This window comes from Salmo trutta, chromosome 21, assembly GCF_901001165.1.
Source record: "Salmo trutta chromosome 21, fSalTru1.1, whole genome shotgun sequence".
Taxonomy (NCBI): Eukaryota; Metazoa; Chordata; class Actinopteri; order Salmoniformes; family Salmonidae; genus Salmo; species Salmo trutta.
In genome coordinates, this window is record NC_042977.1 from 47,923,971 (window position 1) to 47,951,763 (window position 27,793).

At 44.3% G+C, this 27,793-nt stretch overlaps 1 protein-coding gene across 1 annotated transcript; it reads right to left on the reverse strand.

Moving 5' to 3' along the window:
* Positions 1-1,353: 1,353 nt before the first annotated feature.
* On the reverse strand, positions 1,354-27,553 carry LOC115157595 (activin receptor type-2B-like). The gene is made up of 11 exons (XM_029705980.1): positions 27,082-27,553; positions 7,441-7,648; positions 6,037-6,152; positions 5,662-5,813; positions 5,002-5,145; positions 4,732-4,875; positions 4,371-4,519; positions 4,156-4,270; positions 3,588-3,726; positions 3,204-3,334; positions 1,354-1,845 (listed from the first exon to the last, which is right to left on the reverse strand). The coding sequence occupies exons 1-11, from the start codon at positions 27,131-27,133 to the stop codon at positions 1,648-1,650; spliced, it is 1,548 nt and encodes a 515-aa protein (XP_029561840.1). The 5' UTR covers positions 27,134-27,553; the 3' UTR covers positions 1,354-1,647.
* Between the last annotated feature and the right edge of the window lie 240 nt (positions 27,554-27,793).

Genomic DNA, 27,793 nt, shown 5'->3' on the forward strand with positions numbered 1-27,793 from the left:
CCGAAACTTAGTCTCACAAGTCAGACAATTTGTTTCCAAATTAAAAGAATGGAAATCATAGCTTTGTAAAACTGGTCTAACTGAGCAGACAGAGAGAAAAAACAGAAAAAAAACAGAGACTTGTAACCAACTCAAGCATGGCCCTTCAATAACACATACTTATTCACAGCTTCAACTGCTGTTCAGACAAAAAAATACAAAAATACTCCTCTCAGTCTTTTCCACAAGCACACACACACACACACACACACACACACAAAACACATACGCACAAAAGAAAAGTTACATCCAGAATGTATAACATTTAAATTTCAGATTTCATTTAGTAAATGTCAGGTAAAAGGTGTGTCCAATGAAACCCTGATAGCCTGCCTTCTCTACATGTGTAGAAAAACGTTCCAATAGGCTGGAATCCTGAGATGTAGTAATTCTAATCCAAAACCAGAAGTGTATTTTTGTCCTAATCCTTTCCAAGTCCGTTCGTCCAATGCTACTCCTGCGTAGCGTCCGGTCCTCTTGCCCCCCCCCCTCCCCTCCCCTCCCCCCCTCCCCTCCCCCCCTCCTGTTAACTGTAAACGCTGCTCTACTCTACTGTTAGGCCCTGGGTTTAGAGTAGGGACGTCCCAAGGATCCAGAATAGCACTGATCGAGAGGCTATATATGGAGGGTTGGTTCAGATGTCTGTATCGTTATTTCAAAAGGCGTTCGTAGCCAAACAAAGACGGACGACAGAACACTGAGTAAAGAGCAACGTTTCATCCCGAGGAAGATAAATACATTGGAACAGTCTCCTGGTTCATCGGACATGAGTCCTGCGGATCTACAGTGTGTAAGCTAACGTCTGGGCCGTGTGTGTGTGTGTGTGTGTGTGTCTGAGTGTGTCTGAGTGTGTGTGTGTATATATACACGGTCTATCGTCTGGGCTGTGTGTGTATATAGTCCGGGATGTATGTGTTTGTGTGTGTGTGTGTGTGTGTGTATGTATGTGTGTGTGTGTGTGTGTATATATACACATGGTCTATCGTCTGGGCTGTGTGTGTATGAGTGTGTATAGTCCGGGATGTATGTGTGTGTATAGTCCGGGATGTATGTGTGTGTGTGTGTGTGTGTGTGTGTGTATACACACGGCCTATCGTCTGGGCTGTGTGTGTATGAGTGTGTATAGTCCGGGATGTATGTGTGTGTATAGTCCGGGATGTATGTGTGTGTGTGTGTGTGTGTGTGTATACATACTGTCCATCGTCCAGACTGTGTGTTGTGCATCGTCACGTCAGAGGTTTGGAATACGGTTAGCTTTCTTTGGCTGGCCGCCATCTTGACCAGACGACAGAATGAGGTAATAATCAAACCCACTAAAGACAACATGAGGTATTTACTGAATAGAAGATTTAACAAGTTAATGTCTTAGAGAGGTCTTGTCCAGCATATAGCTTATTTCTGTCATATTCTTTTCTCAGTGAAAACTACAGAAGACGGATGGAAGAGAAGACTTGATCCAAAATAACATAAAAAAAAGTCTTAAACAATAATAACAATATTAAGATTATAAAAATAGCAGCTGTATTCAAGTTGTTTAAGAGTTTAGGCTAGAGCATCGTTCCGCTTCCGTGATGAAGTCACTGCTCTGACGTCACAGTAACACAGAACTCAGGTGCTGGACTCTTTGGGAGGTAGGTCATCGTCGTCGGTTACCGACATTACTATGGCAACTGGGCAGTCTGAGGTAGCGCCGACGGTTGTCCTGGTGATCTGGGAGATGCGTTCCTCAACACAGCCGGCGGAGAGACGAGCCTCGGCGTCATGGTCCCAACACTCCTCTATAGTCTCACACAACTGAGACAGACCCTACAGCACCGACACACACAGCAAGAAGCAGGTTACAGGAAATACAATATAAAAGGCTAATAAACAAAGAGTTGAATATTTTCTCCAGTCCTCCAGTACCCCCCCCCAAACAAAACACATTGTTGTCGTGGCCCCGGTCAAACACACCTGATTCAACTGGTCAAATAATCATCAAGCTCTTCATGTGTTGAATCAGGTGAGTTTATGGAGGAAGTACAACATATATTAGTTCGGTGGGGGTACAGGAGGACTGGAGTTGGGAACCACTGCTCTACTGTTACTGACAGTGTACCATCCTAGTGTTACTATCCCAGTGTATTATCACAGTGTATTCTCCCAGTGTTCCTGACAGTGTACCATCCTAGTGTTACTATCCCAGTGTATTATCACAGTGTATTCTCCCAGTGTTCCTGACAGTGTACCATCCTAGTGTTACTATCCCAGTGTATTATCACAGTGTATTCTCCCAGTGTTCCTGACAGTGTACCATCCTAGTGTTACTATCCCAGTGTATTATCACAGTGTTACTATCCCAGTGTTCCTGACAGTGTACCATCCTAGTGTTACTATCCCAGTGTATTATCACAGTGTTACTATCCCAGTGTTCCTGACAGTGTACCATCCTAGTGTTACTATCCCAGTGTATTATCACAGTGTTACTATCCCAGTGTTCCTGACAGTGTACCATCCTAGTGTTACTATCCCAGTGTATTATCACAGTGTATTCTCCCAGTGTTCCTGACAGTGTACCATCCCAGTGTTACTCCAGTGTTCCTGACAGTGTACCATCTCAGTGTTACTCCAGTGTTCCTGACAGTGTACCATCTCAGTGTTACTCCAGTGTTCCTGACAGTGTACCATCCCAGTGTTACTCCAGTGTTCCTGACAGTGTACCATCCCAGTGTTACTCCAGTGTTCCTGACAGTGTACCATCCTAGTGTTACTATCCCAGTGTTCCTGACAGTGTACCATCTCAGTGTTACTCCAGTGTTCCTGACAGTGTACCATCTCAGTGTTACTCCAGTGTTCCTGACAGTGTACCATCTCAGTGTTACTCCAGTGTTCCTGACAGTGTACCATCTCAGTGTTACTCCAGTGTTCCTGACAGTGTACCATCCCAGTGTTACTCCAGTGTTCCTGACAGTGTACCATCCCAGTGTTACTCCAGTGTTCCTGACAGTGTACCATCTCAGTGTTACTCCAGTGTTCCTGACAGTGTACCATCCCAGTGTTACTCCAGTGTTCCTGACAGTGTACCATCTCAGTGTTACTCCAGTGTTCCTGACAGTGTACCATCCCAGTGATACTCCAGTGTTCCTGACAGTGTACCATCTCAGTGTTACTCCAGTGTTACTGACCGGGTGTTTGAGCCAGGTGTCCTTGAAGACCGGTCTCATCTTCTTGTGAACGACCACATCCTGCAGTTCCTGTAGAGACGTGTGTTGGCCAATCTCTTCCTCAAACGGCAGCATGAACTCCCCTACGGTATCTGAGACAGAGACAAGAAAACGTTATATTAAAGGCTTTACAAGTTACTGATAGTCTGTTTGTTATTAGTAAACACACTGTTTATTATTAGTAAATGTATTGTTTATACAGAAACTAAAACAAGGTAGACATTTGGCATATATGAAAATATATATTAGACATCAAACAGAGCTGGAGGGGGATGTGGTCTAGCAGTTGAAAAAGCTAAAGAAACGAGTTTGTAAACGGGGAGGATCCTGAGCAGTAATTCTCACCGTCTGTGGCGATGCATCGTGACACCAGTTCCCATAGCACCAGCCCCATAGCATACATATCTATCCTCAGAAAGGAGTCTCTCTGGAAGTTTATAGCCCCTTCTAGAACCTCAGGGGCCATGTAACGCCACGTACCCACCTGGAGGAGGGAACGCGAACGACAGAGAGAGAGACAGAGGGAGAGAGAGAGAGGAGAGCGAGAGACAGAGGGAGAGAGAGAGGAGAGAAAGAGATAAAGGAGAGCGAGAGACAGAGGGAGGGAGAGGTAAAGGAGAGCGAACGACAGAGAGACAGAGGGAGAGAGCGAGAGAGGAGAGAAAGAGATAAAGGAGAGCGAGAGACAGAGGGAGGGAGAGGTAAAGGTGAGCGAGAGCGAGGGCGAGGGAGAGCAAGAGGGAGAGAGAGAGACAGAGGGAGAGCGAGAGACAGAGGGAGAGCGAGGGAGAGATAAAGGAGAGCGAGAGACAGAGGGAGAGCGAGAGACAGAGATAAAGGAGAGAACATTTTGAGAGAGAGAAGGCAAGTAAGTAATCGTAAGACCTGTGTGTGTGTGTGTGTGTGTAACTACCTGTCCGTGGGTGTCTCCTGGGGGTTTCCCCGGCTCAAACCGGACCGCCAGACCAAAGTCTCCGATGATGGCTGTCAGATCCTGTCTCAACATCACGTTCTTACTCTTGAAGTCCCTGGGAAACGTAGTTTATACATATATAACCCGTGGGCTTGATATATTATTATGTTTATCTAAGCAGGTAAGTAATTGACTTTGAGAACACATGATGTCACCTGTGTGCGATGGTGGGTTTGGGGCCTTCTCCCTTGTAGATGGGTGTGTCTTCATGGAGGTAAGCCAGACCACGGGACATAGTCTCAGCAATATGACACATTTCAGACCAGGTCACTGTACTGTCCTTCAGATGGTCAGTCAACGAACCCTGTACACACACACACACACACACACACACACACACACACACACACACACACACATGGACGCAGATGCACACAGACTTGGTTAAAGGAGGTTTTGACTATGGCTTAGATGACAAACTGGAATAGACCACAATATAAACACAACATGCTCTTCTATAAATTAATAGATTCATTTATTGTATAAATGAAGTGATTCATTGGCTGTATTTCTCACCCGTTCGTGGAACTCCATGATGAGCCAGAGCTCAGTCTCCATGTTGCTGCCGTGTTTCTCTGCAGCGATGTAACGAAGCAGGTTCTCATGTCTCATACCAGGAGTCAGGAAGATATCTCTCTCATTCTGCCACGACTGCTTGTCCTGCACACCCATACGATCATATGTCATAATAGAAACTTACAGGGCGGTAGGTAGCCTAATGGTTAGAGTGTTGGGCAAAATGAATTCCAGGCCCCTGCCATAGACTAAAGCCCTTGCATGTCTCACCTGAACAGGGAAGACCTTTACAGCCACGTATTCACTCATCAGCTGAGCCTTCCACACACAGCCGAAGCGCCCCCTAGCCTTCACCTCCAGTAACTGCAGAGGCTTCAGCCCCACCACGGGAGATGGAGGGGTTTGCCGAGGGTCCTGACAAGACAGGGGAGAGGGGAGAAAACACTACAACCTGACATATCACATTCCATCGATTCTCTGATACTTTCCTTGATCTTCTTTATGTGTCGGGTTGTGTTTACACAGGCAGCCCAATTCTGATATTTTGCCAATCATTTGTCTTTTGACCAATCAGATCGGATCTTTTGCCAATAATTAGGCAAAATATCAGAATTGGGCTACCTGTGTAAACAGACGGTCTTGTTTGATCTGATATTGGATCATAATGAATAAGGAATTTGCCTTTCAGATCATGATGAATAACATTATACGGTCACAGGGTTGCTGGATCCTAGATCAGAAGATATGACCACAGGGGGGGGGGGACCTGATCCTAGATCAGATGATATGGTCAGAGGGGGGGGCCTGATCCTAGATCAGATGATATGGTCACAGGGGGGGGGCCTGATCCTAGATCAGATGATATGACCACAGGGGGGGGGGGGGGGGGGCTGATCCTAGATCAGCACTAGTTATGTGGTGTGGTCTCACCTCAAGGAGGTCAACATGTCCGTAGGGTGGTTTGCGCTGTCGGTACATCCACAGGGCCAGTAGCAGGGTCAGAGACAGAACACACAGAGATAGCAGACTGTACACCAGGCTATTCAACAGAGACGGCACTCTGGGAGGGGGGCGGATTTTCACTAGGGAGGAGAAAAGATCACAGAAGATGAAAATCAATCAGTCAGACACATTTTCACTGTGGAAGAGAACACAATCAACCAATCAATATCTTTACCGATATCTTCATTTATTTTACTGTTGGTATATTGTGATGCCTGATACCTAGTCTGTATGATGTGTTCTGATTCATTTTTTATTTATTTTTTAATTTAAGAACGGGGTTCAAAGTTCATGTCCACTCACCTCTGTTGCCGGCGGCGACGAGGTCAGGCAGGTGTGTGAACCTCTCATTGCAGTAGTTCCCCTCACAGCAGCAGAAGAACACCTGGGGGTTCTCTTCCATGGACACACACTCCTGTCTGACGAGACACACACACACACACACACACACACACGCACGTTATTTACAAGATCTATTAGTCCCAAACGTTCCTCTCATACTTCTGTAGTACTGCTAGAACGATTTGAGTAAGGTCATTGTGACATCATGGTGCTACCTAGTTGATCTGTGATTGATTTGTATTGCCATAGTACTGCCATAGTATTGCCATAGTATTGCCATAGTATTGCCATAGTATCGCCATAGTATTGCCATAGTACTGCCATAGTATTGCCGCGAAGCATTCCTTTGTTATTACACAAGTGGAATAAGGACCAGTGCTTCCTATCCCGTGTGTCCTATCAAAACACACACTTAAGTAAAAAGGTCCTAGGTGTCTGGTACCTGGCATAGTGGTTGGTAAGTAGTGTCTGGTACCTGGCATAGTGGTTGGTAAGTAGTGCCTGGTACCTGGTATACCAGTTGGTATGTAGTGTCTGGTACCTGGCATACCAGTTGGTATGTAGTGCCTGGTACCTGGCATACCAGTTGGTATGTAGTGCCTGGTACCTGGCATACCAGTTGGTATGTAGTGCCTGGTACCTGGCATACCAGTTGGTATGTAGTGCCTGGTACCTGGCATACCAGTTGGTATGTAGTGCCTGGTACCTGGCATACCAGTTGGTATGTAGTGCCTGGTACCTGGCATAGCAGTTGGTATGTAGTGCCTGGTACCTGGCATAGCAGTTGGTATGTAGTGCCTGGTACCTGGCATAGCAGTTGGTAAGTAGTGTCTGGTACCTGGTATACCAGTTGGTATGTAGTGCCTGGTACCTGGCATAGCAGTTGGTATGTAGTGCCTGGTACCTGGCATACCAGTTGGTATGTAGTGCCTGGTACCTGGCATACCAGTTGGTATGTAGTGCCTGGTACCTGGTATACCAGTTGGTATGTAGTGCCTGGTACCTGGCATACCAGTTGGTATGTAGTGCCTGGTACCTGGCATACCAGTTGGTAAGTAGTGCCTGGTACCTGGCATAGCAGTTGGTATGTAGTGTCTGGTACCTGGCATACCAGTTGGTAAGTAGTGCCTGGTACCTGCATAGCAGTTGGTATGTAGTGCCTGGTACCTGGCATACCAGTTGGTAAGTAGTGTCTGGTACCTGGCATACCAGTTGGTATGTAGTGCCTGGTACCTGGCATAGCAGTTGGTAAGTAGTGTCTGGTACCTGGCATACCAGTTGGTATGTAGTGCCTGGTACCTGGCATAGCAGTTGGTATGTAGTGTCTGGTACCTGGCATACCAGTTGGTATGTAGTGCCTGGTACCTGGCATAGCAGTTGAAGTCGTCCAGCCAGCAGCCTTTCTTCACCAGTTTGATGGTTCCTGAGACGTTGAGCCAGGAGGAGTAGCAGTGTAGTCGTTTATCCTTCTCCCCCTCACACCTCTCCACACCACTCTGGTTGGTACGCTCTGTACGCCAGTTATCATTGTAGTACACACAATCTCTGGTCTCCACATCGCCATGGCCCCAGCCTAGTGGAGAGAGAGGACAGAGGAGGAGGCAGGAGAAACAGGAGGAGGCAGGAGAGAGAGGAGAGACAGGAGAGACAGGAGGCGGCAGGACAGAGAGGAGAGACAGGAGAAGGCAGGAGAAACAGGAGAGACAGGAGGAGGCAGGAGAGAGAGGACAGAGGAGAAGGCATGGTTATCGAGGCAATTCCATTCATCCCGGGGACTGCTCCAAGTCGCCGAAGAAGAATTAGTTAGACTAAAGAGGCGTGCATACCATCCACCGCTTCTGAGAATATTATTTGCTAACGTTCAGTCCCTGGACAATATAGCAGATGAGCTCAAGGCGAGGATCTCCTTCCAGCGAGACATCAGGAACTGCAACATAATCCGTTTGACAGAATTTACAGTTTTCCAGCCCCCTCTGGAGATACAGTCCCCGTCCATTTAGCCAGTTGGGTTCTCTGTCCATCACGAGGACAGGAAGAAAGAACTCTCCGGGAAAAAGAAAGGTGGAGGTGTGCAATACGGCCCGAGGGGGTGTGATATATGGACAATAAACCACAGCTAAGGACTGTTCTTAAGCACGACGCAAAACAGAGTGTTCTTTCCTACAACGGCCTAAGACGTAACATGCGTTACAGATAGAACGTTAGCTAAGTGTGTCGTTGAGGCATGTTTCGATACTGCTTTAATACCATAACGGATAATCCTGAATGAATCGTGAATAATGATAGAGTTAGACGCACAAATATCATACCCCAAAGACATGTTAACCTATCGCCATTACAATAACAGGAGAGGTTAGCATTTTTTGGGGGGGGGTGTGATATTTGTGAGTATGCAACTTTCTCACTCATCATTCACAATTCATTCAGGATTTTAGAGAAATCATGGTAGCAGCCACATTCATGTAGAAGTGCTTAGAAACATTATATTCTTATTAACAATAAAAGTGACTCTTAAATGACCCAATACATTATTTACCATTCATTTCTATTAGGCACAAAATAATCTGAAACTAAACTAAAAACAAAACAACAAATGCATCCAATAAATGTGTAGAGTCACAAGCTAGATGTAAATCATTGCATGCTACGAATATGGGACCAAATACTAAACTTTTTACTACACAAATGAATTTGTCCCAATACTTTTGGTCCCCTGAAATGAAAGTACAAAACAAACAGTCCAGACAATCAGAGATTATAAAGGGTAAGCCAGCCACGTTGTGGACGGACCCCCTCACAGAATGACACTTGAACCGACAGATATTTGGAATTCAAAATCATTATATTTTTTAAATGTATGCATTAGAGGTTGACAGATTATGACAATTACAACAATACTGAATGAACAATGAACACTTTTATTTTAACTTAATATAATACATTAATAAAATCTATTTAGTCTCAAATAAATAATGAAACGTGTTTCATGTGTTTCATTATTTAAACATCAATTTGGTTTAAATAATGCAAAAACAGTGTAGGAGAAGAAAGTAAAAGTGCAATATGTGCCATGTAAAAAAAGCTAACGTTTAAGTTCCTTGCTCAGAACATGAGAACATATGAAAGCTGGTGGTTCAATATTCCCAGTTAAAAAGTTTTAGGTTGTAGTTATTATAGGAATTATAGGACTATTTCTCTCTATACCATTTGTATTTCATATACCTTTGACTATTGGATGTTCTTATAGGCACTTTAGTATTGCCAGCCTAATCTCGGGAGTTGATAGGCTTGAAGTCATAAACAGCGCTGTCCTTCAAGCATTGCTAAGAGCTGCTGGCAAACGCAGTAGTGTCCTGTTTGAATGAATGCTTACGAGCCTGCTGCTGCCTACCACTGCTCAGACTGACTGCTCTATCAAATAGTAGACTTAATTATAATAAACACAAATACGAGCCTTTGGTCATTAATATGGTCAAATCCGGAAACTATCATTTCGAAAACAGAACGTTTATTCTTTCAGTGAAATACGTAACCGTTCCGTATTTTATCTAATGAGTGGCATCCCTAAGTCCCTAAATATTCCTGTTACATTACACAACCTTCAATGTTATGTCATATTTATGTAAAATTCTGGCAAATGAATTACGGTCTTCACACAGTTTGCAACGAGCCAGGCGGCCCAAACTGTTGCATATACCCTGACTCTGCTTGCACTGAATGCAAGAGAAGTGACACAATTTCCCTAGTTTAATATTGCCTGCTAACATGAATTGCTTTTAACTAAATATGCAGGTTTAAAAAAATATATTTTGTGTATTGATTTTAAGAAAGGCATTGATGTTTATGGTTAGGTACATTTGTGCAAAGATTTTTTCGGCAATGCGCTTTTGTTAAATCATCACCCGGTTTGGCGAAGTAGGCTATGATTCGATGATAAATGAACAGGCACCGCTTTGATTATATGCAACGCAGGACAAGCTAGTTAAACTAGTAATATCATCAACCATGTGTAGTTAACTAGTGATTATGTGAAGATTGATTGTTTTTTAAGACAAGTTTAATGCTAGCTAGCAACTTACCATGGCTCCTTGCAGCCACAAGGTCCTTTGAACACTGCACTCGTGTAACAGGTGGTCAGCCTGCCATGCAGTTTCCTCGTGGATTGCAATGTAATCGGCGTCCAAAAAGGCCGATTACCGATTGTTATGAAAACTTGAAATTGGCCCTAATTAAATCGTCGATTAATCGGTCAACCTCTAGTTTGCATTAATGAAACAAGTATACAATCCATTTTATCAATCTAATTACATAGCAACATAATGCTAGTCATTTATTTGAATTGTAAATCTCTATCGATAAACTGTTTCAACATTTCTACATGCCGTGTTGCATTATTCAAGTATGTTAACTTCTGTGCAGCATGAGAGAGGAGATAACATGATACAGTCCAGACTCCCAGTGGTTCTTCAGTCCAGACTAGAGTCAGTATGAGAGAGGAGATAACATGATCCAGTCCAGACTCCCAGTGGTTCCTCAGGACAGACTAGAGTCAGTATGAGAGGGGAGATAACATGATACAGTCCAGACTCCCCAGTGAGTCCAGTGGTTCCTCAGGACAGACTAGAGTCAGTATGAGAGAGGAGATAACATGAGCCAGTCCAGACTCCCAGTGGTTCCTCAGGACAGACTAGAGTCAGTATGAGAGGGGAGATAACATGATACAGTCCAGACTCCCAGTGAGTCCAGTGGTTCCTCAGGACAGACTAGAGTCAGTATGAGAGAGGAGATAACATGATCCAGTCCAGACTCCCAGTGGTTCCTCAGGACAGACTAGAGTCAGTATGAGAGGGGAGATAACATGATCCAGTCCAGACTCCCAGTGGTTCCTCAGGACAGACTAGAGTCAGTATGAGAGGGGAGATAACATGATACAGTCCAGACTCCCAGTGAGTCCAGTGGTTCCTCAGGACAGACTAGAGTCAGTATGAGAGAGGAGATAACATGAGCCAGTCCAGACTCCCAGTGGTTCCTCAGGACAGACTAGAGTCAGTATGAGAGGGGAGATAACATGATACAGTCCAGACTCCCCAGTGAGTCCAGTGGTTCCTCAGGACAGACTAGAGTCAGTATGAGAGGGGAGATAACATGATACAGTCCAGACTCCCCAGTGAGTCCAGTGGTTCCTCAGGACAGGGTAGAGTCAGTATGAGAGGGGAGATAACATGAGCCAGTCCAGACTCCCAGTGGTTCCCCAGGACAGACTAGAGTCAGTATGAGAGAGGAGATAACATGAGCCAGTCCAGACTCCCAGTGGTTCCTCAGGACAGGGTAGAGTCAGTATGAGAGGGGAGATAACATGATCCAGTCCAGACTCCCCAGTGAGTCCAGTGGTTCCTCAGGACAGACTAGAGTCAGTATGAGAGAGGAGATAACATGAGCCAGTCCAGACTCCCAGTGGTTCCTCAGGACAGACTAGAGTCAGTATGAGAGAGGAGATAACATGATACAGTCCAGACTCCCCAGTGAGTCCAGTGGTTCCTCAGGACAGACTAGAGTCAGTATGAGAGAGGAGATAACATGATACAGTCCAGACTCCCCAGTGAGTCCAGTGGTTCCTCAGGACAGACTAGAGTCAGTATGAGAGAGGAGATAACATGATACAGTCCAGACTCCCCAGTGAGTCCAGTGGTTCCTCAGGACAGGGTAGATAGAGCTAACAATGAGTAAGTGGAACCGGCACTGTGCTCTCGCGCTGTAAGGAGAGAGACTTGATCTGCTCTCAATCAGTAGAAGACGTGAAATATTTGACAGAAGTACCGAAAGTAACAAAAATTCTAGTACCGAACCGTTTTTCATGTCCTAGTATAGAAAAAGTACAGAAGTTTCGGTATACCGTGAAACACAATCTTCTTCGCCCACTTTCGAGGAAAACACAGAGCCGCCGCCGAGGGCCACCACCGCTCACAAGGACTGTGAGCTCTCGTTCTCCGTGGCCGACGTGACTAAGACATTTAAGGCTAGACGTTCATCCCAAGCCGCGGCCTCAGAGCATGTGCAGACCAGCTGGCTGGGGTGTTTACGGATATATTCAATCTCTCCCTATCCCAGTCTGTTGTCTCCACTTGCTTCAAGATGTCCACCATTGTTCCTGTACCCAAGAAAGCAAAGGTAACTGAACTAAATGACCTGTAGCACTGACTTCAGCCATCATGAAGTGCTTTGAGAGGCTAGTTAAGGATCATATCATCTCCACCTTTCCTGACACCCTAGACCCACTTCAATTTGCATACCGCCCCAATCGCCATCCAACTGCACACTGCCCTATCCCATCTGGACAAGAATCATACCCATGTAAGAACGTTGTTCATCAACTACACCTCAGCCTTCAACACCATAGCGCCCTCCAAGCTCATCGCTAAACTCGGGCCCAGGGTCTGAAACCGGCCCTGTGCAACTGGGTCCTGGACTTCCTGAAGGGCCGACCCCAGGTGGAAGGTAGGCAACAACACCTTCGCCACGCTGATCCTGTGGCCCCACAAGGGTGCGTGCTCAGCCCCCCTCCTGTACTCCCTGTTCACCCACGACTGCATTGCCTAGCACGTCTACAACTCAATCATCAGGTTTACAGACGACAGTGGTAGGACTAGCCTCGTCACAAACCAGGTTTCCCTAAAAACGGGAAGCCTGGGGAAGTTCCACGGCAGAAATCAGCTAAAGAGTCGGAACCTGGTGTAAAATCTGTGATGCCTCGCAACACATCAAACTAAACAAATGCCTTGCTTGGGCGGCGCTCTGAAGGTGCTCACTAGATTAGTGCCGTAGGAGATACAGTGCATGATGACTAAACATGTCAACAAAACAATCACTGACGACAAAACATTTCTTGAACATTTGCTGCACGCTGGTTTTCCCAGCATTTCTCTATTATTTTGAGATGAGCTAAAGCTGGCCATATCAATATTTATTATTTGGACATTTCTAAAGTGATATTTGGCTGTAAAGGCTAGCATGAGGGACAAGGATTAGCTAGCCACATTGACGTTGGTTTTGAGAAAAGTCAGCTAACCTTGTAAGCTACTAGCTAGTTCAATTTCACTCACGATTATAAAGCAAACAAAATGTTGATAAGAACAGCATATTATTGACCTAAAAGGTTAGCTGTGATAGTGTAACCGATGTGAAATGGTTAGTTAGCGGTGGTGCGCGCTAATAGCGTTTCAATCGGTGACGTCACTCGCTCTGAGACTTGAAGTAGGGTTTCCCTTTGCGTTGCAAGGGCCGCGGCTTTTGTGGCGCGATGGGTAACGATGCTTCGGTGGTTGTCAGTTGTTGTTGTGTGCAAGGGTCCCTGGTTCGAGCCCGGGTTGGGGCGAAGAGAGGGACGGAACCTACACTGTTACAATAGCACAGTCGCTAGCTTATCCAGGGTCAGTGACACAGAGAAACCATGTACTGTCTATCTATGGGAACAAGTTAACAGCTGCAATCATTTTGCAAGCAACATTTATGAAATAAAATGAACCTCATATATGTTACCTGTAATGCTCATCTCCTGTAGCCTAATTGGCATCTCCTTACTTTCATACTGTACCTAAATTACAAGGGTTCGATTTGCACTAAACAATTTTATATGTCAGCACTTAAAAGGAGCAATATGCAGAAATCGTTCCACCAATACCAGGTTGCAAAAATTCTAATATTTGTGTAGAGAATCATTGTAACATCTAAACCGCAATGAAATATATTTTCCATAAACAAAAATATAGTATTTTCAGAAACTTAACGGGAAGCATAGAAATAGTGCACATCGAACAGATCTACCGCTTCGTAGACTTGCTTTCAATGAGAATGTCAGATCTATAATGCATATTTCTATGTGAATTTGGTCAGGTCTCCCAAACAATTTACATATTAGAGCTTTAAAAAGGCATGTACAAAATCTGGTATATGGTTTGCCTCATATACATCCTTTTAAATTGAGAACATATAGCTTAACGTGTAAACAATGATTGAGTTTAGCTATTCTCTGCTTCAGATCGCAGATTCCCTCAAGGCAAGTAATGACATCATACTGTCGGCCTATGGCTGCATTGGTGATCCCTGCCATTGGTGATCCAAGCTGCTAAGTGCACCGGGCCATGCTAAGTGCACCGGGCCATGCTAAACGAACTGGCCCACTCACACGGATCTAGCGTGGAGCTTGGGGATGGCATGAGCTAGCATGCAAGCTAGCTACAATTCCATCAACAGAATACTGCACATTTTGCAGAAATGAATGGTCAAATGCCAAATCGGAATAATGTCATTGTTTATTTCAAGGGAAGTCTTTATTTTTGCTGAACTGCCTGATATTCAGTGGCCAATATAACTTGCAGAATATCATGGTTGCCAATGTTTGCATTAGCCATTATACCTGGATTTACTGCTTGTAGCTAGATATAGATTGGTTTGACATTCAATGTCTACTATGATGGTAAAAGTTAATCAGTAACAGTACAAGAAGTTCTGATGTGCTGAACTCCTAATAAGTGATGTGTTTCAAGCCTGCTAGTAGGTAACTAGTAGGGGTAAGCCAGCAGGGGTGGAAAAGGGGCTATGCTAAAAGCCTGCTAGCGGTTAGCTAGTAGGGGTAAGCCAGCAGGGATGGAAAAGGGGCTATGCTAAAAGCCTGCTAGCGGTTAGCTAGTAGAGGTACAGGGATGGAAAAGGGGCTATGCTAAAAGCCTGCTAGCACTTAGCTAGTAGAGGTACAGGGATGGAAAAGGGGCTATGCTAAAAGGTTGCTAGTGGTTAGCTAATAGAGGTAAGCCAGCAGGGATGGGAAAGGGGCTATGCTAAAAGGCTGCTAGTAGTTAGCTAGTAGAGGTACTGGGATGGAAAAGGGGCTATGCTAAAAGGCTGCTAGTAGTTAGCTAGTAGAGGTACTGGGATGGAAAAGGGGCTATGCTAAAAGGTTGCTAGTGGTTAGCTAATAGAGGTAAGCCAGCAGGGATGGGAAAGGGGCTATGCTAAAAGGCTGCTATCAGTTAGCTAGTAGAGGTACTGGGATGGAAAAGGGGCTATGCTAAAAGGTTGCTAGCGGTTAGCTAATAGAGGTAAGCCAGCAGGGATGGGAAAGGGGCTATGCTAAAAGGCTGCTATCAGTTAGCTAGTAGAGGTGCAGGGATGGAAAAGGGGCTATGCTAAAAGGCTGCTAACAGTTAGCTAGTAGGGGTAAGCCAGCAGGGGTGGAAAAGAGGCTACGCTAAAAGCCTGCGCGCTGTATAGGTGATAGAGAATCAAGAAACCACAGGATATGGTCTGATAATTTGCCATCATTGCACATTTATACATCCCACTTAATAATATACATTGTATTTTTAATTGTTTCACTTTTTTGTACTCTTTATTTGCACTTCTTGTTAGATGCTAACTGCATTTCGTTGTACTTGTACAATGACAAAGTTGAATCTAATCTAAGGACATGGTCCAATAGGAGGACTCGGTATGATGTGGGTCTTTAGCGTCTTATGTGGACAGTGGCTTCACTCCTGCTGAGTGTGTTCACTCCTGCTGAGTGTGTTCACTCCTGCTGAGTGTGTTCACTCCTGCTGAGTGTGTTCACTCCTGCTGAGTGTTCACTCCTGCTGAGTGTGTTCACTCCTGCTGAGTGTGTTCACTCCTGCTGAGTGTGTTCACTCCTGCTGAGTGTTCACTCCTGCTGAGTGTGTTCACTCCTGCTGAGTGTGTTCACTCCTGCTGAGTGTTCACTCCTGCTGAGTGTTCAACTCGACGTCACTTTTCTACCTTTACAATCTTCCCTTTAATTAACTCAGAGGGCCTCCCGAGTGGCACAGTGGTCTAAGGCACAGCACTTCAGTGCTAACTGTGGCTCTGCCGCAGCTGGTCGCGAACAGGAGACCCATGGGGAGGTGCACAATTGGCCCAGCATTGTCCGGGTTAGGGTAGGGTTCGGCCGGCAGGGATGTCCTAGTACCATCGCGCACTAGCGACTCCTGTGGCGGGCCAGGCGCAGTGCACACTGACACGGTCACCAGGTGTACGGTGTTTCCTCTGACACATTGGTGCTCCCGGGTTAAGTGGGCATTGTGTCAAGAAGCAGTGCGGCTTGTGTTTCGGAGGGCGCACGGCTCTCGACCTTCGCCTCTCCCGAGTCCGTACGAGAGTTGCAGCGATGAGACAAGACAAACTACCAATTGGATACCATGAAATTGGGGAGAAAAGGGGGTTACATTTTTTTAAATAAAAATAAAACGTTTTTATGATTACCTCAGGAACCACCTGCTTTCAATAAACTTTCTATCCCTCATTTACTGAAGAGTTTCCATTATTGTGGCAGTTACCTGTATATGTACTGTGTACATACAGTATCTCTATTAGAGGTCGACCGATTAATTAGGGCCGATTTCAAGTTTTCATAACAATCGGTAATCGGCATTTTTGGACACCAATCATGGGCGATTACATTGCACTCCACGAGGAGACTGCGTGGCAGGCTGACTAACTGTTATGCGAGTGCAGCAAGAAGCCACGGTAAGGTGCTAGCTAGCATTAAACGTATCTTATAAAAAACAATCAATCTTAACATAATCACTGGTTAACTACAGATGGTTGATGATATTACTAGTTTATCTAGCTTGTCCTGCGTTGCATATAATCGATGCGGTGCCTGTTCATTTATCATTGAATCACAGCCTACTTCGCCAAACGGGTGATTTAACAAGCGCATTCGCCAAAAATAAGCGCTGTTGCACCAATGTGTATTTAACCATAAAAATCAACGCCCTTCTTAAAATCAATACACAAGTATACATTTTTAAACCTGCATATTTAGTTAATATTGCCTGCTAACATGAATTTCTTTTAACTAGGGAAATTGTGTCACTTCTCTTGCGTTCTGTGCAACAGAGTCAGGGTATATGCAGCAGTTTGGGCCGCCTGGCTCGTTGCGAACTGTGAAGACTATTTTTTCCTAACAAAGATAGCCAACTTAGCCAAACGGGGGATGATTTAACAAAAGCGCATTTGCGAAAAAAGCATAATCGTTGACCATATTAATGACCTAAGGCTCGTATTTCTGTGTGTTATTATGTTATAATTAAGTCTATGATTTGATATTCAATAGAGCAGTCTGACTGAGAGGTGGTAGGCAGCAGCAGGCTCGTAAGCATTCATTCAAACAGCACTTTTGTGCGTTTGCCAGCAGCTCTTCGCTGTGCTTCAAGCATTGCACTGTTTATGACTTCAAGCCTATCAACTCCCGAGATTAGGCTGGTGTAACCGATGTGAAATGGCTAGCTAGTTAGCGGGGTGCGCGTTTATAGCGTTTCAAACGTCACTCGCTCTGAGACTTGGAGTAGTTGTTCCCCTTGCTCTTTTGTGGAGCGATGGGTAACGACGCTTCGAGGGTGGCTGTTTTCGATGTGTTCCTGGTTCGAGCCCAGGTAGGGGCGAGGAGAGGGACGGAAGCTATACTGTTACACTGGCAATACTAAAGTGCCTATAAGAACATCCAATAGTCAAAGGTATATGAAATACAAATGGTATAGAGAGAAATAGTCCTATAACTCCTATAATAACCTCAATCCAAAACTTCTTACCTGGGAATATCGAAGACTCGTGTTAAAAGGAACCACCAGCTTTCATATGTTCTCATGTTCTGAGCAAGGAACTTAAACGTTAGCTTTTTTACATGGCACATAATGCACTTTTACTTTCTTCTCCAACACTTTGTTTTTGCATTATTTAAACCAAAATGAACATGTTTCATTATTTATTTGAGGCTAAATTGATTTGATTGATGTATTATATTAACTTAAAATAAAAGTGTTCATTCAGTATTGTTGTAATTGTCATTATTACAAATAAATAAACGTTAAAAAAAATGGTGTTTTTAAAATAATAAAAAAAATCGGCCGATTAATCGGTATCGGCTTTAAAAAAAATAGGTCCTACAATAAATCGGTACCGGCGTTAATCTCTATGCTGCTCTCGCCAAAACAGCCCACACCTAGCTAGTAATGCCATCACCTGAGAACCCTTTAAAACAAAATAAGCATGTCCTATTGGACAAGTAGTCTACTGATAGTTACTCAGTTATCTTCTGTTTGATGCCTTCTGAACACGACCCTGATAAAACTCTGTAATGACGTCATTATACTCCATTGATATACCGGGTGAAGACATCACAACCATAATAATAGCATCCCAAATGGCACCCTAATCCCTATTGGGTCCTGGTCAAAAGTAGTGCACCACATAGGGAATAGGGTGCCATAGGGCCCTGGTCAAAAGTAGTACACTAGGGAATAGGGTGCCATTTGGAACACAGCCTGTGACTGTCTGTGTGTTAGCTACTTCCGTAGACAGCAGCAACCTTGACAGTTTTTTTTGTTGCATAAAAAAGGGGCAATTTGCATTTCAAACAACAAAGCGGGCCACCCCACCACTATTTTGGTTAACAATCACAGATTGCCCCTTTAACTAGATGACTATAGCACATCTGGGAAGGTAGATAAGGAGGTTCTATGAGCAGAGCAGAGTAATGATCTTTGAGTTTGAACCCAAAACAGCCCCCCCATTGAGCGCAGTGGTGTTTAGTGGTAGAATAGGCTACTGAGACAGTAAAAGTTATCATGTTGACTAGGACTTATTCATCACAATGGAGGAGAACACTAGTTTTTAGACCTCCAATACAGCCTGTAACTGTTTTTAATGTCAGTTGAAGTTTAGGTCTTTCATTCTGGTTGGTTTATTCAATTTTTGAATGAAACTGTGAGCTCATTGTGACGTAAAATCAACAAAACTGTTCAACAAATATTTTTGTGTGGATAGGAAAATATAAGAAGTGATGTCATCATAATATGGTTTGAACATAGCATGTAGATGTTTCTTTGTTCACTGTAAAAAAAAATAAAGCCTGTCTCTTTAAATCCCTGTCTATAGGAGCCTGGCTGCCCAACCCCCTACGGTGGTATCCCTCTATCTGAGAGGAAGAAGTACAGTGAGAGGTTTCAAAATATGTCCAAAATAAGCCCAATGCGTTTCTATGGGCTTATTTTGGACCTAAGCTTGTCACCTGCCTTCCCGTCGTTGGGACGACTCCCATTGTTAGGGCGGAGACATGAACATCTCCTCATTAGGCCTAATCTACCCATTAGACACACACACACAGAAAAACATTATCAAAATAAAATACAACGGCACTGTAAATGCAGAGCTAAAACAGAGTGCTAAGCTAGCCTACTACCAGCATACTAAACAGTGCTAAAACAGAGAGCTAAGCTAGCCTACTACCATCATACTAAACAGTGCTAAAACAGAGAGCTAAGCTAGCCTACTACCATCATACTAAACAGAGCTACAACAGAGAGCTAAGCTAGCCTAGTACACAGAACTAAAACAGAGAGCTAAGCTAGCCTAGTACACAGAGCTAAAACAGAGCGCTAAGCTAGCCTAGTACACAGAACTAAAACAGAGAGCTAAGCTAGCCTAGTACACAGAGCTAAAACAGAGAGCTAAACTAGCCTAGTACACAGAACTAAAACAGAGAGCTAAACTAGCCTAGTACACAGAACTAAAACAAAGAGCTAAGCTAGCCTAGTACACAGAGCTAAAACAGAGCGCTAAGCTAGCCTAGTACACAGAACTAAAACAGAGAGCTAAGCTAGCCTAGTACACAGAACTAAAACAGAGAGCTAAGCTAGCCTAGTACACAGAGCTAAAACAGAGCTAAGCTAGCCTAGTACACAGAACTAAAACAGAGAGCTGAGCTAGCCTAGTACACAGAGCTAAAACAGAGAGCTGAGCTAGCCTAATACCAGGCTACTACACAGAGCTGAGCTAGCCTAATACCAGGCTACTGCACAGAGCTGAGCTAGCCTAATACCAGGCTACTACACAGAGCTGAGCTAGGCTACTACACAGAGCTGAGCTAGCCTACTACACAGAGCTGAAACAGAGAGCTGAGCTAGCCTAATACCAGGCTACTACACAGAGCTAAGTTAGCCTACGACACAGAGCTGAGCAAGCCTAATACCAGGCTATAGAGGTAAAACAGAGAGATAAGCTAGCCAACTACACAGAGCTAAAACAGAGAGCTAAACTAGCCTACATGCTCCAGTGATCCCTGATGCTGATTGCCAAAATGGCGCCGAAGAGGGTGGCTGACGTTTACATGCCCGTAACCAATTGTGCTATTTTGTTAGTTTTTTTTGCGTCTAAATTATTTTGCACATAATGTTGCTGCTACCGTCTCTTATGACCGAAAATAACTTCTGGACATCAGAACTGGGATTACTCACCACGAACTGGAAGAAGCTTTTTCCTTTAACGAGTCCGACGAGAAGGATATACTGCTCTCCCGGGAACAGGCCCAGATCCACGTCAATTGCGTGAAGAAAAGACGGAGGAAAAGAGGACGCAGATCGGGCTGCCTTCTGAGAATCCGTAGGCGAGCGAGTAAACTGCCACTGCCTTCCGTTCTACTTGCTAACATGCAATCATTCGAAAATAAAATTGATGATCTACAAATACGATTATCCTACCAACGGGACATTAAAAACTGTAATATCTTATGTTTCACCGAGTGGTGGCTCAACGACGACACAGATAATATAGAGCTGGGGGGATTTTCAATGCACAGGCAGGACAGAGACGCTACCTCTGGTAAGACGAGGGGTGGGGGTGTGTGTCTTTTTGTCAATACCAGCTGGTGCGCGATGTCTAATATTAAAGAAGTCTCGAGGTATTGCTCACCTGAGGTAGAGTACCTTATGATTAGCTGCAGACCACACTATCTACCAAGAGAGTTCTCATCTATATTATTCGTAGCCGTCTATTTACCACCACAAAGCGAAATGGGCACTAACACCACTCTCAACCAACTCTATAAGGCCATAAGCAAAGAAGAAAATGTTCACCCAGAAGCGGCGCTCCTAGTGACCAGGGACTTTAATGCAGGCAAACTTAAATCAGTTTTACCAAATTTTTACCAGCATGTCAGATGTGCAACAAGGGGGGTGAAAAAAAATCAGAGACCACCTTTACTCCACACAGAGAGATGCATACAATGCTCTCCCCCGCCCTAAATTTGGCAAATCTGACCATAATTCTATCCTCCCGATTCCTGCTTACAAGCAAACACTAAAGCAGGAAGTACCAGTGACTCGCTCAATACGGAAGTGGTCAGATGACACAGATGCTACACTACAGGACTGTTTTGCTAGCACAGACTGGAATATGTTCTGGCATTCATCCATTGGCACTGAGGAGTATATCACCTCAGTCATCGGCTTCATCAATAAGTGCATTGATGACGTCGTCCCCACAGTGACTGTACATACATATCCCAACCAGAGGCCATGGATTACAGGCAACATCCGCATCGAGTTAAAGGCTAGAACTACCGCTTTCACGGAGCGGGAAAGTAATCCGGACGCCTATAAGAAATCCCGCTATGCCCTCAGACGAACCATCAAACAAGCAAAGAGTCAATACAGGATTAAGATTGAATCCTACTACACCGGCTCTGACACTTGTTGGATGTGGCAGGCCTAGAAAACTACAAAGGGAAACCCAGACGCGAGCTGCCCAGTGACGCGAGCCTACCAGACGAGCTAAATGCCTTTTATGCTCGCTTCGAGGCAAGCAACACTGAAGCATGCACAAGAGCACCAGCTGTTCTGGATGACTGTGTGATAACCCTCTCGGTAGCTGATGTGAACAAAACCCTTAAACAGGTCAACATTCACAAAGCCGCTGGGCCAAACGGATTACCAGGACGTGTACTCAAAGCATGCGCGGACCAACTGTCAAGTGTCTTCACTGACATTTTCAACCTCTCCCTGACCGAGTGTGTAATACTTATATGTTTCAAGCAGACCACCATAGTCCCTGTGCCCAAGGAAGCGAAGGAAACCTGGCTAACTGATTACCTCCCCTTGGGACTCACGTCGGTAGCCATGAAGTGCTTTGAAAGGCTGGTCATGGCTCACATCAACAGAATCCTCCCGGATACCCTAGACCCACTCCAATTCTTATACCGCCCCAACAGATCCACAGATGACGCAATCTCAATCGCACTCCACACTGCCCTTTCTCACTTGGACAAAAGGAACACCTATGTGAGAATGCTGTTCATTGACTACAGCTCAGCGTTCAACACCATAGTGCCCTCAAAGCTCATCACTCAGCTAAGAACCCTGGGACTAAGCACCTCCCTCTGGAAATCGATCCTGGACTTCCTGACGGGCCACCCCCAGGTAGTAAGAGTAGGCAACGACACGTCTGCCACACTGATCCTTAACACAGGGGCCCCTCAGGGGTGTGTACTTAGTCCCCTCCTGTATTCCCTGTTCACCCACGACTGTGTGGCCAAACACGACTCCAACAACATAATTGCTGACGACACAACAGCGGTAGGTCTGACCACCGACAACGATAAGACAGCCTATAGGGAGGAGGTCAGAGAATTGGCAGTGTGGTGCCAGGACAACAACCTCTCGCCCAATGTGAGCAAAAGAAAGGAGTTGATTGTGGACTGCAGGAAAAGGAGGGCCGAACAGGCTCCCATTAACATCAACAGGGCTGTAGTGGAGCGGGTTGAGAGCTTCAAGTTCCTTGGTGTCCACATCACTAAGGATCTATCAAGGTCTAAACACACCAAGACAGTCGTGAAGAGGGCACGACAAAACCTTTTGCCCCTTAGGAGACTGAAAAGATTTGGCATGGGTCCCCAGATCCTCAAAAAGTTCTACAGCGGCAACATCGAGAGGATAGTTTGTACAGCCCAGAACATCACTGGGGCCAAGCTTCCTGCCATCCAGGACCTATATAATAGGCGGTGTCAGAGGAAAGCCAATAAAATATTTTCTCTCTCTCCCTCTCTCAGGTCACTACAGAAGCCTGCTCTTTTCTATAACATGGACTCTGGAGAAGGTGCTTACTATGCCTAGTCACAAATCGGTTTTAGTCTCTAGACCATTTTTTACACATTTATAACATAAATGGTATACATAAAGTATACATCCTAATTGACTGTTTAGAAGAGCCTTAGCCCGTTACTGTGTGGTCATGATAATGTCTACAGACATTAATGGAAATATATTCTACATAAAGACAGTGCTTGAAGGGTAGCCAGCCTGATAAATGGTGTACAGATGACAAGAAACTACACTCAACAAAAACACACTCAATTACCAAAAGTATGTGGACACCTGCTCGTCGAACATCTCATTCCAAAATCATGGACATTAATATGGAGTTGGCTGCTATAACAGCCTCCACTCATTTGGGAAGGCTTTCCACTAGATGTTGGAACATTTCTGCAGGGACTTGCTTCCATTCAGCCACAAGAGCATTAGCGAGGTGGGACACAGATGTTGGTTGATTAGGCCTGGCTCGCAGTAGGCGTTCCAATTCATCCCAAAGGTGTTTGATGGGGTTGAGGTCAGGGCTCTGTGCAGGCCAGTCAAGGTCTTCCACACCGATCTTGACAAACCATTTCTATATGGACCTCTCTTTGTGCGCTGGGGCATTGTCATGCTGAAACAGGAAAGGGCCTTCCCCAAACTGTTGCCACAAAGTTGGAAGCACAGAATCATTTAGAATGTCATTGTATGCTGTAGCGTTAAGATTAACGTTATGATATTTCTGTAATTCAGTGATATTTATTCCTATAGTAATTTGCTATGGATCCATAAATAAATAAACATCTGCATTTTGAAAGAGTATTTTAATAATAATTTTTTTACAATAATTATTATTTTTTACATTGTTTTAGTTTGAACGTGTAGACTGGCACTAAGAACAGAACAGCGGAAACGTTTCCCTAGTCAGCGCCATTATTAGTGCAATGCCCCTTAAAGTGTTGCTAGGTGCAACCCAGTGTGGCGAGGTAGGGGTCCACCCCCCCCCCTCCCCCTTCCCCATGGGCTCGGTCTGTCTTCTGTGCGCTGCTCTGCTGCCCATCCCGTACCCTCTGCCCTCGTGCCTTGAACCTCGCACGCTTTCAGTGGATACAGCTGGAGAACTGCAAGGCAATCCCATTGTGCTCCACTCGGGAGCCGTGACCAATATGACCAATATATATTATCCTGCTAATAACAGGGTTAATAATACGTCTGTGAGAATATCCACGGGGCTTTTATAGAATTAGAAATTAATCATCCGTTTGTTTAAAAAAATATATATTTTGGAGATTATTTTGTTTTCAAATAATGTAAATGAACAAGAAAAAGGCCATTCTTAAACATGGGGTTTACTAATTTGTAAATAAAGCCAGTTTGTTATTTAGAATGATTTATTTCTGTTTTTAGAGGGAGATGAACCCACCACAGGTATTGAACCAGTAGTGTCTTAGTCGGTTGCACCACTCAGGCGCTGTACAACATGACTGGTCGGGAGTGGCCTACAGTACTACAGTAAGAGCAAAATAATCCTAACAAAATAAAAAATAATATATAATATTAGTGTAACAACAGTTTTAGTAAGTAATACTGAAGTTGTGCACAATTATCAGTTTCTATTTAGGTTTATGTCGCCCATTCATTGTCAGTTAGAGACACAGTAGGACCCAAAAGCATAATCAGTGCTCTAACTCCCCCTTGTGGTGGTCTGGAGCAATGAAGTGGTGACGCAGGGTACCGTACTAAACCATAAATTACCTCTAAGTACCGCAGCATAATCGCAAAACTTTTAGTGGAGGAACCACTGTATTGCCAAACTCTCTAAAACGGCAGCTTATGGTAGTGAAATTAATATTAAATTATCTGGCAACAGCTCTGATTGACATTCCTGCAGTCAGCCGTGCCAATTGCACGTTCCCTCAAAACTTGAGACATCTGTGGCATTGTGTTGTGTTACAAAACTTCACATTTTAGAGTGTGGCCTTTTATTGTCCCAAGCACAAGGTTCACCTGTGTAATCATCAAGCTGTTTAATCAGCTTCTTGATATGCCACACCTGTCAGGTGGATGGATTCTCTTAGCAAAGGAGAAATGCTCACTGACAGGGATGTAAACAAATTTGTGCACAACATTTTAAAGAAATTTGCTTTTTGATCATACGGATCATTTCTGGTTATCAATTGAATTGAGACAAGCTTAAAGTTTTCTTTACTGACCATAATTTTCACTTGTCTGACCGCTTGCATGATGACGAGTTTCTCACACGACTGGCCTATCTGGGTGATGTTTTTTCTCACCTGAATGATCTGAATCTAGGATTACAGGGACTCTCCGCAACTATATTCAATGTGCGGGACAAAATTGAGGCTATGATTAAGAAGTTGGAGCTCTTCTCTGTCTGCATTAACAAGGACAACACACAGGTCTTTCCATCATTGTTAGATTTTGTGTGTGCAAATGAACTCAAGCTTATGGACAATGTGGAGCGGCAGGTAGCCTAGTGATTAGAGCATTGGGCCAGTAACCGAAAGGTTGCTAGATCGAATCCCCGAGCTGACAAGGTACAAATCTGTTGTTCTGCCCCTGAACAAGGCAGTTAACCCACTGTTCCCCAGTAGGCCATCATTGTAAATTAGAATTTGTTCTTAACTGACTTGCCTAGATAAATAAAGGTAAAGTCAAATGTGATATAGTGAAGCACCTGAGTGTTGTTGGGTGTGCAATTACGCAGGTACTTTCCTGAAACAGACGACACAAACAGTGGGATTTGTTATCCCTTTCATGTCCTGCCTCCAGTCCACTTACTGATATTGCAACAAGCGGTTCTGTGAAAACTGAATTTAAATCAGAAGCCACTGCCAGATTTCTGGATTGGGCTGCGCTCAGAGTTTCCTGCCTTGGTCAATTGCTCTGTTAAGACACTGATGCCCTTTGCAACCACGTACCTATGTGAGAGTGGATTCTCAGCCCTCACTAGCATGAAAACTAAATACAGGCACAGACTGTGTGTGGAAAATGATTTAAGACAGACTCTCTCCAATACAACCCAACATTGCAGAGTTATGTGAATCCTTTCAAGCCCACCCTTCTCATTAACCTGTGGTGAGTTATTCACCATTTCTGATGAACAAATAAGGTTTTATATGTAAGATGGTTAAATAAAGAGCAAAATATTGATTATTATTATATTATTATTTGTGTCCTGGTCCTGTAAGAGCTCTTTGTCACTTCCCACGAGCCGGGTTGTGACAAAAACTCACACTCATTCTTATGTTTAATAAATGTATCGTATGTGTGGCAGGCTTCCAATGATGGCGGCAGCGTAGCCTAGTGGTTAGAGCGTTGGACTAGTAACCAAAAGGTTGCTAGATCGAATCCCCAAGCTGACAAGGTACAAATCTGTTGTTGTGTCCCTAAACAAGGCAGTTAACCCACTGTTCCTAGGCTGTCATTGTAAATAAGAATTAGTTCTTAACTGACTTGCCTAGTTAAATAAAGGTAAAAATTAAAATTAAAATGGCAAAAACACAAAATGTGATTGTGCACTGACCCTGGTGCTAGAGGGGGTACAGCTGGAGGTTGAATGTTTGAAGGGGTACGGGACTATAAACAGTTTGGGAACCACTGGTATAAAGGATCCTGCCATTGTTTTATGTTGTGAATCTGCACAGGTCACGAGGGGGAACAAAACACATGACGAAACAATTATCCCGTTTCGACACACACACACACACACACATCTAGGCCTACACACACCAGCAGCTTTCCATCAGAGTCGGCTATAGCATAAATAAAACATGTATCCTCAATCTATGGAAAGCATGGATGTTGGAAGACCACATCTAATGACAACAGTCGACTGAATCATTTCACTGCAAATAAAACATTAAGAAACATCCACGTGAAGGGAAATATACCTTGACAACACGTGCCCCGACAATAACAAAATTAAAAAATGGGATGGAAACTTGCCTAGTTAAATAAAGGCTTAAATTTAAAAAAAAAATAATTAAAAACTAAGCTATCAGTTATACCAAATGACGTGTGTTGCAACTGTTGCCGTTTCATCGATGTGTACAATAGACGCGGCGTTTCTTACCTGCACACAAAGTTCCCAGGAGAAGAGAACAAGTCAGCCAGGAAAAAGCCATGATGTTCTCGTACTGATAGAAAACAGGGAAGACTTTCTCCTTCTTTTCCCGTCGCGAACATTTACACCGGAGATCGTCCCGACATCAGTCCGATGTCACAAGACTCAATAACCGCTGGCTTCTCCGGTCCATGTATCCACAGCGTGTCCGTGGGTAGCCCCGGTAATGCGGTAGCGGGACGGTTAGAGAAAGACACAACTGTTCAGGAACCCGTGTGCACTAGTACATTCACAATTTCCGGAGTTTTGGTCCTGATTCCGTTTGAAATGTAGTCTAGCTAATAGATCATCCAGGTTTGCGCTCTACTAGACTTGCTGAGAGATCGGAGTTTACATGTCTGTTAGTGATGTATATTAGTGATATATGTTAGTGATGTATGTTAGTGATCTGTGTACAAAATGGCTCCTGATGGGGGTCGTTACCACAGCCACAAAGTCATAATGATGGTTAAACCCCTCCCATTTCTACAATTTATCTTCTTAACATGTGGTTTTTAAACCTAACCTTAACCACACGACTAACCTTATGCCTAACCCTAACCTTAAATGAGGACGGTATATCCTTTTGGACTTTGTGGCTGTGGTAACTAGTTGCGAGCTGGAAAAGGCGGATGTGTAAACACAAAGAGGAGAGATTCAGGGAGAGACGGCAACCGGAGGA

What these genes read in the sequence shown, in the direction of transcription:
- LOC115157595 (XM_029705980.1), bottom strand. Translation starts at nt 27,133, where the DNA reads ATGGCTTTTTCCTGGCTGACTTGTTCTCTTCTCCTGGGAACTTTGTGT. An exon ending in TAAAGGTCTTCCCTGTTCAG is followed by an intron (nt 4,876 to 5,001) that starts GTGAGACATGCA and finishes ATGGGTGTGCAG; the next exon opens with GACAAGCAGTCGTGGCAGAA. An exon ending in ACACCTGGCTCAAACACCCG is followed by an intron (nt 1,846 to 3,203) that starts GTCAGTAACACT and finishes TCGGTGCTGTAG; the next exon opens with GGTCTGTCTCAGTTGTGTGA.